The sequence below is a fragment of the Drosophila arizonae genome, chromosome 5, assembly GCF_054131065.1.
Source record: "Drosophila arizonae isolate 15081-1271.41 chromosome 5, UAZ_ARI_1.0, whole genome shotgun sequence".
NCBI classification, from domain to species: domain Eukaryota; kingdom Metazoa; phylum Arthropoda; class Insecta; order Diptera; family Drosophilidae; genus Drosophila; species Drosophila arizonae.
In genome coordinates this window covers 20,972,883-20,988,571 of record NC_142925.1, presented here as the reverse complement: position 1 = coordinate 20,988,571, position 15,689 = coordinate 20,972,883, and the positions used below count along the sequence as shown (strand labels likewise).

The following is a 15,689-nucleotide window of genomic DNA, read 5'->3' as shown; positions in this document are numbered from 1 at the left end:
AAAACAAAAAAACAAAAAAGAAACACCGAAGAGGTTCGAGCCTCCTACTCTAACATTACTCGCGTAGTTGCTAAAATAGAATAGCTTAATAAGAGAGCGTCATCAGACAAAACTACAGTAACGGCTAGAAAGTCCAGAAATCGATCGAAATTCTAAGAATATGAGAAAAGGCACGATTCTGTCTGTACGCATAGAATAGACGATGAGTGTGTGCACACGTATAGGAAAATCGCGCTGATCTGCTGCTAGCTTGAAGCCGGTATCCAATATATGGATATAAATATATATTATTAAATGTCAAAATTGTATAAATTATATATGTATGTAATTTGAATGCAATGATGCAATGATCATAGCAACAGCTATCGATGATTTTCCAATTTTAATGGGATCATGCCCTGTTTTTTGTTGCGCACTAGACTTGAAAATTGCACCATATACTCTGGTTGACAGCGTTTGGGCTGTGAATGAGTCTTCTGCAATCGGTATCGCCCGATTGCAACGTTCTTACTTGTTTTTACGTGGATCGATATATAGAAATTAAATTATGTTTTGTAACTTCATTGAATGCTTAGATTATAAATATCAATTTATACTTGGCTTGATAAATATATACTACATATTAAATTAAATTTTATAATTAGATTAAATTTTAATAATATTAAATTAAATTTTATGAATATTAAATTAAATTTTATAATCAAATGGAAAATGATTGATTTTTATTATTTTATTTTAATATTTTATTTTTATTATTATTATTATTATTTATTTATTTTTATTTATTTATTATTTTTTTTTTTTTTTTTCATATAATCTCTAAGAATGCCTTTTATACTATTGGACACAATCTGCTCTCCTGCTCTTTATTTAATTGTGGCAGCAGTCTGTCATTTTTCATTTGATTGCTCAGAGTTAAATACAAAATTCGATAAATTCATTTGAAATTGACGAAACAATTTACAATCCACTTCAGCGCCCGTTCGACACCCAGCAGTCGGATAATTGGGTTTGAGGTCAACTGAATCTAGTTTCAAATTTAAATTTCATTTCAGCCAAATGCGAAATGCCAAATGAAGCGCGTGAGTTATACAAATTTTGAGGTCAATGGCAAATCAATAATCAAATTTCGCTGAGCGTAATTAAAACTTGAATCTCGTTAGCAGTTCGATGATGAAAACGATGAAGGCCAGAGCCGACATGGTCATCAGCATAATGAATGCTATGGCCAAATGCTGCAGGCCCGCTGATGCGTATTCGTTGTGCTCCTGCAGGCGCTGCACGATGCCCGCACGCAGCGCCGACGCGAAGCTGAGCCGGCCGTAGTAGTTGAGCAGGCCGGCGGAGTGAACACGGAACGTGTAGTACTCGAGGTCGCGCCAGAGCGAGCAGTCGCTCTGTATGGGAAAGGCCAAGTGGAAGGAGCCGAAGCAGATGTCGCTGAACTTGAACTGGCGCTGCTTCAGGTGCCGCTGCTGCGCGTCCAGGAACTGCCAGTTATCCTCGGTGACAAAGTAGGCGAACGAGCTGTTGAACTGCATTCGGTGCTGGGCAAAGACTCCGCTGTCCACGGGGCGCAGCAGTTTGATGAAGCCGGCCGGCAGCTCCTTGTGCAGCTGCAGCAGAAACTCCATCTCGTAATCGATGATCATCACAGGCAGCTGAGCGCGCAGCAGATCGTCCATGGTATTGAGCTGAGCATGGAACAGGTTCACGGTCAAAATGCTGCCCAGGGTAGAGGTGTAGTTGGCCGACAGGAAGAAGCCGTGAAAGAAGACGGCCAGCAGCAGCAGGAAGCGCAGCAGCGAGGGCTGCAGCAGCTGCCTGCCCGTGGATATGTTGATGATGTAGCAGAAGGAGTTCAGCAGCGCTGTGGTCACTCCCGCTGAGCCACGGCCCCTCCTGTGCCCCAGTCGCAGCCACAGCAGCTCCAGACAACTGAGCAGCACAAAGGCGGCCAGCACAAAGAACCAAACGGTCGTGTCGAAGGGCTGCAGCGCATAGAAGTAGGTGGAGACGCTGTTGTAGAGCGGCACCATCAAGCACCAGGGCACCACCAGCAGGGGATAGCTCTTCTCCAGGTCGTCGTCCGGCATGAACAAGGCGTAGGCATGGGCCACGAACTGCACCTGTCGATCCCTCACCAGCTGCAGCGTTTGCTTCATGTTGACTGCGCGACCTCCGAGCGCGTCTGGCGGCATTTCCAGCTCCTTGAAACTCCCGTTGAGGTGCTCCACAAAGGTGCTTAGGATGCGATAGAAGCTGCCCTCGTAGCGGTCACCCACTCGGAACAGATTCGGCGCATCTTCGCGCATGGGCGTGGCAAAGCGATAGCCGCCCACATCGTGAACGGCACTCATCACCTGGCTCATCTTGGTCCTCAAGAACTTCTGCAGGTCGGTGCGATTCTCGATCTCGTACGATGGATATTGATTTGCGCCGTACATCTGATTGATGCCGTCAATCGATTCGAAGTACAATAGCGAATTCTCAAATTGATTGTCGTAGAAGAACTGGCAGATCTCGTAGATGTCCTCCATGTTCGCCACCTTCCCCATCATCATGAAGACGGCGAGGTAGAAGTGCTTACCCCGCAGCACCTTGTTGGTCACCTCCATGATGGGATCGTGCAGGCCCGTGGTGAAGATCACGGTCATCTGGTTGCGCCTGACCGCCGAGTGGGTCATTCGCATATCCGAGTTGTTGACAACAACGACTTGGGATAAGGCAAACGCATCGTGATGCAGGCGAATGAATTGTTCCATGTCGTCCCTCTGCTCGTTGTCCAGCTGCTGGCTAACGAACCAGACCAGATCCTGGAACGCAGCCATCCGATTAATGCCGATTAGCAGTTTGCTAATGTATGTGCTGTTCCAGCCACAGCTCCATGGCAATGGCAGCACAATTAAAACGATAAGCCAGCGGGGCGAGTACATAACTGCGAAGCGTTCACGTTGCGTATGCGTAATGTCTGCGTTTAGTTAGCCTTTATAGCGTCCTAAATGCCTAAATGCCTTTGACTATTGCTCAAGGGATTACATTCCCCGCTTTGACGAACATCACAATTAAACAAGGTCATTTCTCGATGCTTATCTTAAATATCCATAACATTTGACATAATAATTGAGCAACTGAACAAACGACTCAAGGGTGCGGGCTCTTGCATTTATACCTCCTTATGAATAGGTTTAATTAAACCAACATAAACTGATTTGTTGTTATGCCATCATAATATTGTTTTTTGTCGAGGTTACCTGCGAACAATCATTATTAGAGAGCAGCAAAAATAGTCAGAGCTATGCCATCATAATATTGTTTTTTGTCGAGGTTACCTGCGAACAATCATTATTAGAGAGCAGCAAAAATAGTCAGAGCTATTTCGATGCGTAAAATCATTATTTGAATATGTCAACCTATATTATTATATAATAAGTACATATTTAAATATAATTTTAAAATCATTTTCGATCTAGTCATCATAATCCGAATAATCGTAAGCCTAATTGTTTTTCTCATAACGACCATTTTATTTATGACTCTGACTTTATAATATTAACATTTTATCATAATAACAGTCGCGAATCAGCATGAAATTTCCCAATGAAATCGTGCCTCATAATTATGGTAATCATATTATAGAAAATTGTTTATACAATAATTTTGAAAATATATATTCAGTTTCTCATTATATATGCTGAACTTCCCCCTGCAAGCAACTGTTGCTCTGCCCGTCCATCCAACGGCTCCACAGATGCTCCAAGAGGTAGACCACTGAACACAGGGGCAAGCCACCGATGATCACAATCCATGCCGTGTTGAAGAACTCCAGATTCAAGGGCTCCACGGGATACGTGTCCAGGAATATCTTTGCGATGTTCGCACGCAACGCAAAGACGAAGGCCATGTCCTCCCAATAGTCCCACAGACCAGATTCCCTTATGTAGAACATGGTACGATCTAGTTGGTCGGCAAAGGGCGCATCCCGTTGCAAGGGAAAGGCGTTGAAGAGTCCCCCAAAGCAGACTCGAGACATGTGGAAATACGGCTGGATGAGCACGCTCTGCTGTCGGTTCCAGAACTCCCACGCATTCTGGGTGACCACATAGGCATATTCGCGAGACGGATTCACCATGAGCTGCTGAAAGTCGTGGAACTCGCGTGGCTCGAACTGGGCGTCTAGTGAGGAGATATTTACTACGGGTAAGGTGCGCAGCTCCTCCAGCAGCGTGTCCGGTATGATAATGCGCACCCTCGACTCTATCAGATCCAACCACGTATCGATTGGCTTTACGAACACCGGCTTCATGTCGAAGGAGGTCATGTGGCTTATGTGGTAATTGGACAGTATGAAGCCCTGTGTGTAGAGCAGCGTGTAGAAGATGAGCATACGGAACGGCGGCTGGTAGAGCTGCACCGGCATATTCATATTCGGGCTGTACATGATGATGCCCATGGCGTGAAGCAGGTTGCGCGTGTAGGAGCGAGTGGCTGCCTCGCCGTGGTGCACGTAGCGCAGAAGCAGCGCCACATAGAAGATGGCCAGGAAGAGCGTGGCCCAGACGTACTTGCCCAATGGCCAGACCATGTACATCCACTTGGGCAGCTCCGGCGCCAAGGGCACCATCACGCAGTACTTCGTCACCTCGATGGGGTAGCTGTATGCTGTGATGCTCGAAGTGGGATCCTCCAATGTGCTCCTTATGCCCACGCCGTGCACAGATGTATTATACTCTCCTTGGGCAATCTGCTGGAGCAGCAGCGACTTCTTCGTCATATTTTCCACATGCTCCAGCTGCAGCTTATAGTTAAATCTCTCGGCAAAGGTCTCCAAGGAGCGCAGATATGGGCCACAGTATAGAGTCTCTCCAGTCACTTCATCGGTATATATAAAAGCGAGCGGTATTTCCGAGCTGAAGGGCGTATAAATGTTATCCTGCATTTTGCCTGACTGCAACTGTTCAAACGGTTCGTGTTTCGTGTCATATTTATAGTCAAGCGCTGATATGGCAGCTGAGCTGGCAACTGGCGCACGTGTTCCCCCAATGCCGGACAACTGCAAATTATTAGAACATAAAAACCTATCCCACAATCCAATCCGAGACTGCAAAAAACCGAATAAAACAACATGAATCGATCAATCGTGACCCTCAAACGAGGCAGACTAGTTGGCGGCACAGTAAACACAATACAGTGAGTAGAATGGAATGAATTGCGGATGAAAACTGTACATATATGTGGAACAATAGCTATATACGTATACAGGTAGGTAGCTAGATAGGTATAACAATAAATAAACTAAATAGTAGGTATAGACTTGTACATGTATGATGCATACTGCTCTTCTACGTAGTTCTCATTGACTAAAGGGTGCCCAGATATGATGTCTACTTCTGTGATACTGAAAGAGAATTTCTTTAGCTCAAGTTTTTTGTAACTTTGACGACAAAACTCTTTCTTTTTTATTCTGTACTACAAAGCGGTGCTCAAATAAAAATTGTAATCTAAGCTATTCTTTATTTAAACTATACCTACATATCCTCCTGACGTTTTTCTCACTATATTGTTGCTCCCTTTCTATTTCTGTTTTTCTCTTCTCTTTCTCTCCTAATCCTCTTTTTGGGTTCCTCTTTAGCCTTTAACTATCTAACTCTTGTGATCTCTCTATATTCCTCTTTATATTAGATTTCTATATCTCTCCCTATCTCTCTCTCTCTCTCTCTCTCTCTCTTTGTTGCTCATACACTCTATCTCATTCTGTTTCTGCGTTCACCCTCTTTATTTCACCTTAACTCCCTCTCTATTTCACTCAGCTCTTTCTCTCTCTCTCTCTTTCTCACTTCCTCTCTCTCTCTCTCTCTCTCACTCTCTCTCTCTCTCTCTCTCTCTCACAATCTGTCTTTCCCGCTAATTCTCTGCCATTCTTAGTTCTTCTTTCTCTATATCACTACTATTACTATATGAATCGCTTGTCCCATAAGCTTCTTAAATTTTGCATATTCCATAATTTATTGGTTTATATTCCGATTCTTAAATATTTATCTCGTATATTTTTACTGATCCCACCCACTGTAAAGCAATTATGAAGTGCACTTTTTGTTGAACTTTGGCCTCTTCATGTAAATTACAAATCCATAATGTGTATATTTATTTTTTATTTATTTTATACTCATTTATTTATTTTGATTTTTTTTTTTTTTTTTATTCCCATAAATGAATTTGTAAAACGCGTTTCCTTATTTCATAGTCATACGGTCAATACTTGTATTTAAATAGCCCAACTCTTTTGCGCAATTATTAGAGCGCGAATATTCACACACACACGCTCTCTCTCTCTGTCTCTCTCTATCTCTCTCTCTCTCTCGCACACACACACAGAGACAAGTGCAGGCTTTTTTAATATTTCAAAAGCAGGCCACAAAAAATTGCACAAACATTAAATCCGTGCAAAAATTTTACGCTCTGTTGTCTGTGTGTGCAAGTGAATGAGTGTGATGCGTGTGTGTGTGGGATTGAATGTGTGTATGTGTGTGTGTGTATTTCATAAATTTTCAGTTTACATGTAAACACTGGTATTTTTTTTAAGGGCTTTGCCGCACGTAACGCCAAAGTGGTGTTAAAAAAACTAACGGCCACGCCCACATTGACTTCAGCCCCAGCAGTCACAGTAGGACTCACCCAACCGCCAATCCCGTTCCATTTTAAATGACGCAGAATGAAAGCGAAAAAGACAGAAAATACCATTGAAATAATATTGTACACTTAATCGTAATTACAAAATCATGGAATGCAAAAATTATACGAAAACTGGATACAACGGGATATTTGCAGTGTATTTAAGTTGTCGGCAATTGAAACTTGTTTGTTTGAAAATTGTTATAAAAGGCGCTTGGCGTGTTTTCCGGTAAAGGCTAAAGAGGTCTTAAGTGTAATTGAAATCAATATATGCAAATATATTTTGGCATTCATTCTATTAAAGTGATGGGTATTCAATCTGGAATGCCACCGAAATGAAGGTTGGGTCAAGTTCCATATTTTCATATTAAAAGGGAGCTATATATGTTATATAGTAAGACCAAGGATAAAGAAAGCAGCACACTAACACATGCAGACACACAGGCCACATCTAGCCTATTTGAAAGTTGTCTAGTCCATTGAAAATGAGTATGAGATGCAGAACAAATAATCCTTAAGAGAACTATGTATATAAGAGAAAAAACTGCTTGTCTATGCTGCCTAATAATTATTACTATTAACATTAATGTAGCATATCAACATTTAGCCTATCAAGCACATACAAATAATCTTGAGCGTAATGAGCTAAACCGATTTAACTATGTCGTATATCTCTCTTTAAATGTGGAAAGACATCTGTCTCCCTGTTTATCTCATAGTCTGCCTCTCAATCTGTATGCCTATGAAATGCAGAAGATCATTTAAGCTGTATATGTATGCAGCAGTACTCATTTGGTATTTATATTTGAGTAAAATGAAGCTGGAATACTCGCAGCATCAGAGAGTGCTCCCATTGGTCATTTTACACTCGACTGCAACGGCCTCTACCTGGCACTGAGCTTAACATTTGAGCACGTCTTAGGCTTTGAGTAGAAGTCGCCCTATATAAAGGGCAGCAGCTGCAGCATTTCTTCAGTCGCCCAGGCCTCGTGGAGGTCACTCGTGAAGTGAAGTGAAGTGTGTTGCCGTTCAGCTGAGCATTAAAGGGGAAATACTTGAAGGAAATGCCTGGAGGTACCCAGAGCAGTCTTCTTCTTCTTCTGCGTGTGGTAAGCATTCACGTACTTATTAATATTAAATTAACCAAAATTGTGGTGTTAATTATTAATTTAATGATTCCCTTTTAATAATATTTACCATATTTTGTATACGTATAACTTATGCTTTTGCTAATCACCCTTCTGATAATAATTGTTAAGCGAATAGGTATTAATGTAACGATCTCAGTAATAACTTTATTATTCAATTTTGTTAATAATTACATATAAGACAATGATTAAGGTAATAATAATGCTGTAATATATACACAAGTGAGACAAAATAAGCAAAGAACTAACAAATAAGCCCAAGGCCATTTAACTAATTATGAAGACATAAACAAAACCTGATTAATACCTAGGTCAAATACGCACTGAAAAAAAAAAAACTTTGATAATTTCGTTTTTTGCAATTATAATTATAATTATAATGATAATCATTAGATTTATAGAAATTGACTTTGGAATCTTGGTTTGTTGAACGTTCGTTCTGGTGAAGTTTAAAAATACTTCATATAAGTATCGTAATCATTATCTTCATAATAACTATCAATGTTATATTTCTCAAATAATATAAACTAATGAGGGCTCTCCGAATAGCTTATCACCAACTTTTAAATCAATCAGCTTACAAAAATCATATTTTACATGCTGCTTATCTCTGTATTTATACATATAAATTCATATAAATATAATATATATACGTATGTACATATATTTCTGAATGATAAGCACATCAATATTTGCTTATCTCCCTGGCTGCGATAAAGTTCTATCAATTGGAATTGCTTTTTCGTAATATTCGTAATTTGTAATTTTCGCAAAATAGATGTATTTAAGTGGAGGCAAATATAACTCATTAAAATGCCTCCAGGGAAATATGTAGAACGTCGCTCACAAGTCAGCACCTCATTAAATGTGCGTGTGCACAGCTCATGCTGTATGCCCAGTCCACTCAAACCAAGTAGAGTATACTCGACTTTAAAGCACTTTAGAAAATATAATCAGCCAGAATTCTATAACACTTTAAGAAACATTTCCAGTCAGGCATAAAATTAAATTTCAAATATGAAGGGAAATTTGTAAGTGCGTGTATACCCCACTCCCCTTAATAGCTTAGCTCATTTAGTAAATGGAATTAACATGTAATGACAACAACAAAAAGACTGGAATAAACGATACAAATCCAATTGTAACGTAAAACGGTAAACACAAAGGAATTGCTTTTATCTCTTTAATGCAGCTAAAACATAAATACATTGAAATTATGTTCCCTAAGGTGCAAATGATTTATGATTGTTTTTAATGTTCTGCAAATTTATTTCAATTAGTCATCTGCACTTTTTCATTGGATTGGCTAATAAATAAGTTATTTGTTATAAATTGATGTGCTAATAAATAAATATCTCACACATATTTAATTCCATTGCAATCAAATCTGCTCTTCGCTTAAGTATAAACATAATCGCATTTATATTCATACTGTGCTCTAAATTTATGCAACATTTTATTTTGACTGAACTTATTATTCGTATTCATATCTACCCGGCTCCCCCTCTGCCTAAGCAGCGCTGCTAGAATTCCCCCTTCACCTGTGCCCTCGCTTCTACAATTACCCACAGGCAAAGCCGCAAAATGCTGCTGATAGCAAAATGAATTGAAATGCCAAGTCAAGCAACACGCCCTGCCCTGCCCTTCCCGCCCCTCCTCAGACCGTTACCCTCACTGCCGGTATCTTTGCTTTTCTAACTCTCTCTCTCTCTCTCTCTCTCTCGCCTTCACTCCCTCTCTCTCTTTTACTCTGTTCTGCATCTGTGCTGCTAAAAATTTACATTCATTCATAAACCAAAATCTTGTTTATTGGCTGTCGGTCTGTCTGTCTGTCCGTCCATCTGTCGGTTGGTTGTTCAGTCTGTCTTCCGTACTTGCTCCGCTGAGTTGGGCGGGTTTCGCTCAGCTAGCTGCCATTCACCGTTGAATTTACTTTTCTTTATTTTGCTTTTATTATTTCTCTTGTTGTTGTTGTTGCTGCTGTTATTGTTATTGCTGCAGCTGCTGCTACTGTTGCTGTTGCTGTTGCTGTTTGTTATTGTTGCCGTTATTGCTGTACTTGCTCCATAAACAACTTGTTTGAAGCACGAGAATTGTAGCAAAGCTTGACCAAAGCATTGATATAGACGCGCGCACACACAAACATACATATGGTGCGTTGATATGAGCTTTTTTGCGCTGCCACTTCAGCGTCTTCAATAGCCGTGATCGTCTAGTGGTTAGGACCCCACGTTGTGGCCGTGGTAACCCAGGTTCGAATCCTGGTCACGGCAATGCTGCAATATGCATTGTCACGGAGAAGATCTACTTTTTTTATTTTTTTTATTTTATTGATAATGCATTAAAAAAGATTTATTTACTCTCTGTACTTCTTTGTTTTTTTTTTTTTAATTTTACAATAAATGCAACTTTCAAAATTACTTCTTATATTTATATAAATATTAATAATTATTTTAATTTTTTTTATTTGTTTATTCATATAAATAAATGCTCTATTTATAAACTATTTTTCCGTATTGCTGGTAGTAGTATTTATACCCAAAAGTTCAACACTTCTAATAATAAATTTTGCTAACATATTAAAAATAGAATTCACTGAAATCAATTTAAACAGAAACAAAAAAAAAAAAAATAAATAAATAAAAACAATATTAGAAGATATTAATTAACGTTAATATAATAGAATCACGATATTATAGTACAAATAAAAAATTAATAGAAATATGGAAAAGTATACGATGGTAGTCAGCGACTGCGATATGCGACTTTAACCTAGAGATAAACGAGAACAAATTTACAAAAATAAAGAATATAAATATGAAATTGACTGTGCTTCTTTCCATTATGTGTTGACAAAATAACTTGATAATTATGTAAATTTATGTAAATTTTAGCTGATCTTTACTGTACTTGGCATTTAATATTTAATATAACAAATTTGTGGTAATACTCGTTTATGAAGTTAAAGATTATTTAGGTATCTTGATGTTGGCCGAAAATAGGAAATCGACAAAGACAAAATTGGATATATTTACTTGTTGGCCTATAGTTTTAAAAGACTTTATTTCCTAAAACATAAATCAAAATGCTTAACTAATATTAAACCTAAATATTTTAAATTCTAAAATGTATTCACTCAGTCTATAAAGTATTTTAGGACACACCCTATATGGATGAATACATATGTATATACTAAGGGAAACACTATATCCATGTGCCTACATATATATATGTTAATTATTCTTTAAAATAGATCGATATAATTTGAATTAATATAAATAGAATGATCAACAGTCGAACTTTGGCAAATTTATGAATTTTACAATAAACTGTGATTCTCAATTTGCTATATATGTACATATATGTATATACGCAACCAAATATTTTATGATGATCACTGTTACTTGACAGATAAACTTAAATTTATGGTCTGTGTGTTGGTGTTTATCAAATATAATAAATTTAGTAGCATGGAAGCAATTTGGAATCGATTGGGTCCAATCGCAAATTTCTTACTTGTATTATTTTGCATCTCTTGTTTTTCTTGTTATGGTTATTTCTACAGTTAATTGTTCTGCTGTTGCTTTTTATTGTTGTTGCCGTTATTGATGTTTTGCTTCGTTTGAAAGTCAAGAAACTGTAGCAAAGCTTGACCAAAGCATTGCTACACACACATACACATACATACAAATGCTCGCTGCGCTGTTATACACTTATTTTCGGCTACATTCCAAGTGTCTTCAATAGCCGTGATCGTCTAGTGGTTAGGACCCCACGTTGTGGCCGTGGTAACCCAGGTTCGAATCCTGGTCACGGCAATGCTGCAATATGCATTGTCACGGAGAAGATCGTTCTTTTTATTCCCTGCGATCATTTAATACGAGAAATTGCGGTAAATACATTTTTGCTTTAACTTTTGTATTTATAAAGCCTGCAAATTGTAAGAGAAATCAAATCATTATCGAACAAGAAAAATAAGCACCTTAAATTATTAAGAAAGAAAACATACAATGTCAATAAATAATTATTAGATATATTTTCTATTTTTGTCAAGTGTGAAAATAGTATTAAAACATATAATATTCCTGATCTATCTGAAATATCGCTGCTGGATCTGCATATAATTGATTTGTTAGAGGACCACATGATAATTTGACCAAATTATCGCTTAATTTATCAGCTTGATTGACTCGCTTCTTGTCAATTCCCTTTCATATTTGTCCATTATCCTGACTGGCTTTATCCCGTCCATTAGGTCAGCTGCCATTACACACTTAGGGGCTGCAATTAGTTGCGCTTCGTGATTGCGGATAATTGCATAAGTGTGCAGACAGGTAGATTCGTATGCCCGCAGATAAGTTCAATTAGCAGTGCGATTAAATTGAATTAAATCAATTGGGCGAGTACCGCTATAAAGCACTGGCTGTTCTTTCGCATAGTCCACTCGCAGCCATGGAGCTGACCAAGAAACTACTTCACCTTCTGCTGCTGCTGCCGCTGCTACTGTCCTTTACCTGGGCCATGGGTCAGCAGCAGTTGTCGCACAACTTCAGCTTTATGCAGGAGATAACAAGGCGCGCAGCTGGCCAGCAGAGATGGACGACCACGCCCATCTTCATCAGTCGCCATGTGCAGCGAGACCAGGTGAATGATTTGGTACGCTGGCTGCACAACAACCTGAGCAGCTCCAGCTATGTCTTCGATGGCACTGAGGGGAAGCCGGATCCGTTTAATCCACTGAGAAATCACATTAAGACGGACACCTTGAGTCTTCTGTTCTGCTACAGCACCGAGGAGCAGATCTGGTGGCATCTGGATGAACGTTTGAGGAAGCTGCGCCAGAGTCGTCTCGTTGTTTTTCTGGCGGCTGAGAGAAACGAGGTGGCTCTACGCAATATATTTCTCAAGCTGTGGAGTTTGCAGTTCCTACGAGTTCTGGTGTTGCACAGGCAAAGGGTATACGGATATACGCCGTATCCAACGGTGCGTCACTTTGAGCGGCACCTGGAGAATGAGGGAGAGGAGGAGCACCTCTTTCCAGCTGCTCCACGAGATCTGAAGCAATATGTGGTCTCCACGCCGGCGGAGAATGATCTGCCTCGAGTCTTTCGCCTGCAGGACGAGCGCACGGGCCTGCAGCTCATTCGCGGCTACGGCTATCGCGTCCTGGCGGAGTTCTGCCACAGACACAACGTGTTGCTGCACGTGAGCAACGGCGGCCAGTCTCTGCCCATCGACAGCAGCGTCAACATGAGTCGCATCACGGAGCTCATTGGCGAGCACCAGCTGGAGATCACTATGCATCCATATGTGGGCATCGATCGGCAATTGGGCATCCTCAGCTACCCGCTGCACATAGCCCAGAATTGTCTTATTATGCCGGTGCGGAATGAGATTCCTCGTTTCATGTACCTGCTGCGTCCGTTCCAATGGAACAGCTGGCTCCTGCTGCTGGCTGCCGTGCTCTACGTGAGTCTCGTCCTCTACTTTCTGAGTCCCGGGCCGAACGAGAACAGAGGACTGCGTGCCATGCAGTGCCTGTTCGCAGGACTCGCTCAACTGCTCTTTCTCAGCTCGCCCACACGCATTTACGGGCCGTCGATCCGCTACTTCCTTGTGGCGCTGCAGCTCTCCGTGCTGGGTTTCGTTGTGACCAACTGGTACTCGAATCAGCTGAGCAGCTTCCTGACCACCACCTTGGTGGGCGAGCAGGTGGACACGTTTGAGCAGCTCATTGCCCAGCAGCAGAAAATTCTCGTCAAGCATCACGAGGTGGAGATGGTCCTGCAGCAGGTTCCGCCACACCTGCTGCAGCAGGTGACCCGCCTGGTCGTTGGCTCCGAGGCCGGTGAACAGGTGAGCGCATTGCTTAGCTTCAACCTCAGCTACTCGTATCCCTTCACGGTCGAACGCTGGGATTTCTTTACGCTGCAGCAGCAGTATGCCATGAAGCCCATCTTTCGGTTTTCGTCCGTCTGCCTCGGTGCACCTGTCATTGGCTACCCCATGCGCCGGGACTCGCACCTGGAATCACCCCTGAAGCACTTCATCATGCGTATACAGAGCATTGGCCTATTTCAGCATTGGGTGGTCTCCGACTTCAATGACGCCCTCAAGGCGGGCTATGTCCACTTAATCGATAACTCGCTGGGCTTTAAGGCCCTAGACCTGGACACGCTGCGCTTGGGCTGGTTTGTCCTCCTCTGCGGTTGGCTGCTGGCCGCTGTGGCTTTCGTTTGTGAGCGGCAGCACCGCAACAGCAGCAGCACCAGCACCACCTGGCATTGACTTACACTTTAATTCAATTCAACACAATTGACAGAAATACACAAACAGCTTCGACTTGAAGCGTATCAGGGTGACAGGAGTGGGGCAGGACCTAGGCAGGAGCTAGGCAGGCTGGCAGTAGCAGCAGCAGCAGCAGCAGCTGTCGTTGACATAAAAATGCAATAAAAAATGTCAAGAAAGCTAAGGGAATCTTGAGTAATAGCTCCTGCCTCGCCTGCGCTCCAAGCCGACGAATCGCAAATGCACTTTAAACTGAATAAATATAATGCGCAAATATCAAATATTCCAATTACCATTTTAATTGCCGGCAATAATAACTGCCTTATTGACAATTCTAATGAGACTTGACGTACATATATTTATTATGCAAATATAGTTACAAAATTGTTTTAGTAATTAAATTACAAATCATTTCCGATTAGCCGAAGTCAAAACTTCATTGTGGAATATTGTTAAGAAATACTAATGGGTTTTTACAAGAAATTGTAGTACTTATGTGTGAACACGAATTTGACTGCAAAAATAAAAGAAATTAAATTATTTTTTTAAACACACTGTAAATAAAAATAAACAAAAAATAAATAGACTAATTAAAATATATAATTTTAATATATTGTAATTTTAAGTACAAAAAATAATCATGACAATCATCATAAATAATCATCACTGACAAAGAAAAAAAAACATTGAAATAAAAGAGCAAATTTTTCAAAATAGTATAATAAATAAAAAAATAAATATGCAATATAAACATTAGAGGAATTAATATTGCCAAAAAATAAGTATATATACATTTATTGTTATTATTTAAAATTTTTAAATAAAATCAACCATCCAGCGCATATGCTTATAATATTTTATCCTCCAATGAGAAGTGAAAAAATGGCTCAAAATCAATTCAATGTGACCAGCGCTGCGTGCAGTACAAATAGTACAAATGGAATACCAAGGTACAAATGGCGACAACAATACGTGGTGCTTGTTGCTGTAGTTGTTGTTGTTGTTGTCAAGGAGCTGCTTATTGGATTTTCACTATGAGTAGCTGTTGACAATATCTGGCCGTTGGAGGGCGCTGCTGTCACAAAAATTTAATTCTTGTTCTCCTTTTCTTCTCCTGCTGCTGCTGCTGCTGCTGCTGCTGCTGCTGCTGCTGCTGCTGCTGCTGCTGCTGCTGCTGCTGCTGCTTCTTCCCGCTCGTCAACAATTTTAATTGCATGACAGAGCAGCAGGCGAGAGCAATGGCACACCTAATTTCAGCATCATAATGAAATTGCATATTTTGCGCGAATAAATGGCCTTACCATGTGAGACAATCATATTATGCTAGACAATATAAAATAATGGCCGTTTCCACGTCGTTTCATTCAATTTAAAAAATAAACCACAAAAGCGTTGCTCAGCCGCCTTCGCACTGTCTCGCTTACTCCTCTACCCCTTTCGCGGTGTTTGGGTGTGTGTATGTGTGGGCATTCGCCTGTGTGCGTGCATTTATATTCGTTTGTTTGCTTGTAAATATGCATATTGAATGGATAAAAAGGATTTGCGTTTGTTTCGTGTTTCGTGATTCGCCTGCCTGTTTGG

The 15,689-nt window shown here is 40.5% G+C and overlaps 3 protein-coding genes and 2 non-coding genes across 5 annotated transcripts; 3 read left to right on the top strand and 2 right to left on the bottom strand.

Annotated features, from left to right (window-relative positions):
- Nucleotides 1-812: 812 nt before the first annotated feature.
- On the bottom strand, nucleotides 813-3,290 carry Ir56c (Ionotropic receptor 56c). The gene has a single exon (XM_018009249.2). The coding sequence runs from the start codon at nucleotides 2,934-2,936 to the stop codon at nucleotides 1,143-1,145; it is 1,794 nt and encodes a 597-aa protein (XP_017864738.2). The 5' UTR covers nucleotides 2,937-3,290; the 3' UTR covers nucleotides 813-1,142.
- Nucleotides 3,291-3,509: 219 nt separating this feature from the next.
- On the bottom strand, nucleotides 3,510-4,955 carry Ir56b (Ionotropic receptor 56b). Its single transcript, XM_018009248.2, has one exon. It carries the CDS (start codon nucleotides 4,937-4,939, stop codon nucleotides 3,686-3,688), a length of 1,254 nt encoding a protein of 417 aa, XP_017864737.1. The 5' UTR covers nucleotides 4,940-4,955; the 3' UTR covers nucleotides 3,510-3,685.
- Nucleotides 4,956-7,578: 2,623 nt separating this feature from the next.
- Nucleotides 7,579-15,245, top strand: Ir51b (Ionotropic receptor 51b). Its single transcript, XM_089471646.1, has one exon. The coding sequence runs from the start codon at nucleotides 12,273-12,275 to the stop codon at nucleotides 14,106-14,108; it is 1,836 nt and encodes a 611-aa protein (XP_089327772.1). The 5' UTR covers nucleotides 7,579-12,272; the 3' UTR covers nucleotides 14,109-15,245.
- Nucleotides 10,022-10,093, top strand: TRNAH-GUG (transfer RNA histidin (anticodon GUG)). The gene has a single exon. It is a non-coding gene; the product is annotated as a tRNA-His (tRNA).
- Nucleotides 11,567-11,638, top strand: TRNAH-GUG (transfer RNA histidin (anticodon GUG)). The gene has a single exon. It is a non-coding gene; the product is annotated as a tRNA-His (tRNA).
- Nucleotides 15,246-15,689: the final 444 nt, after the last annotated feature.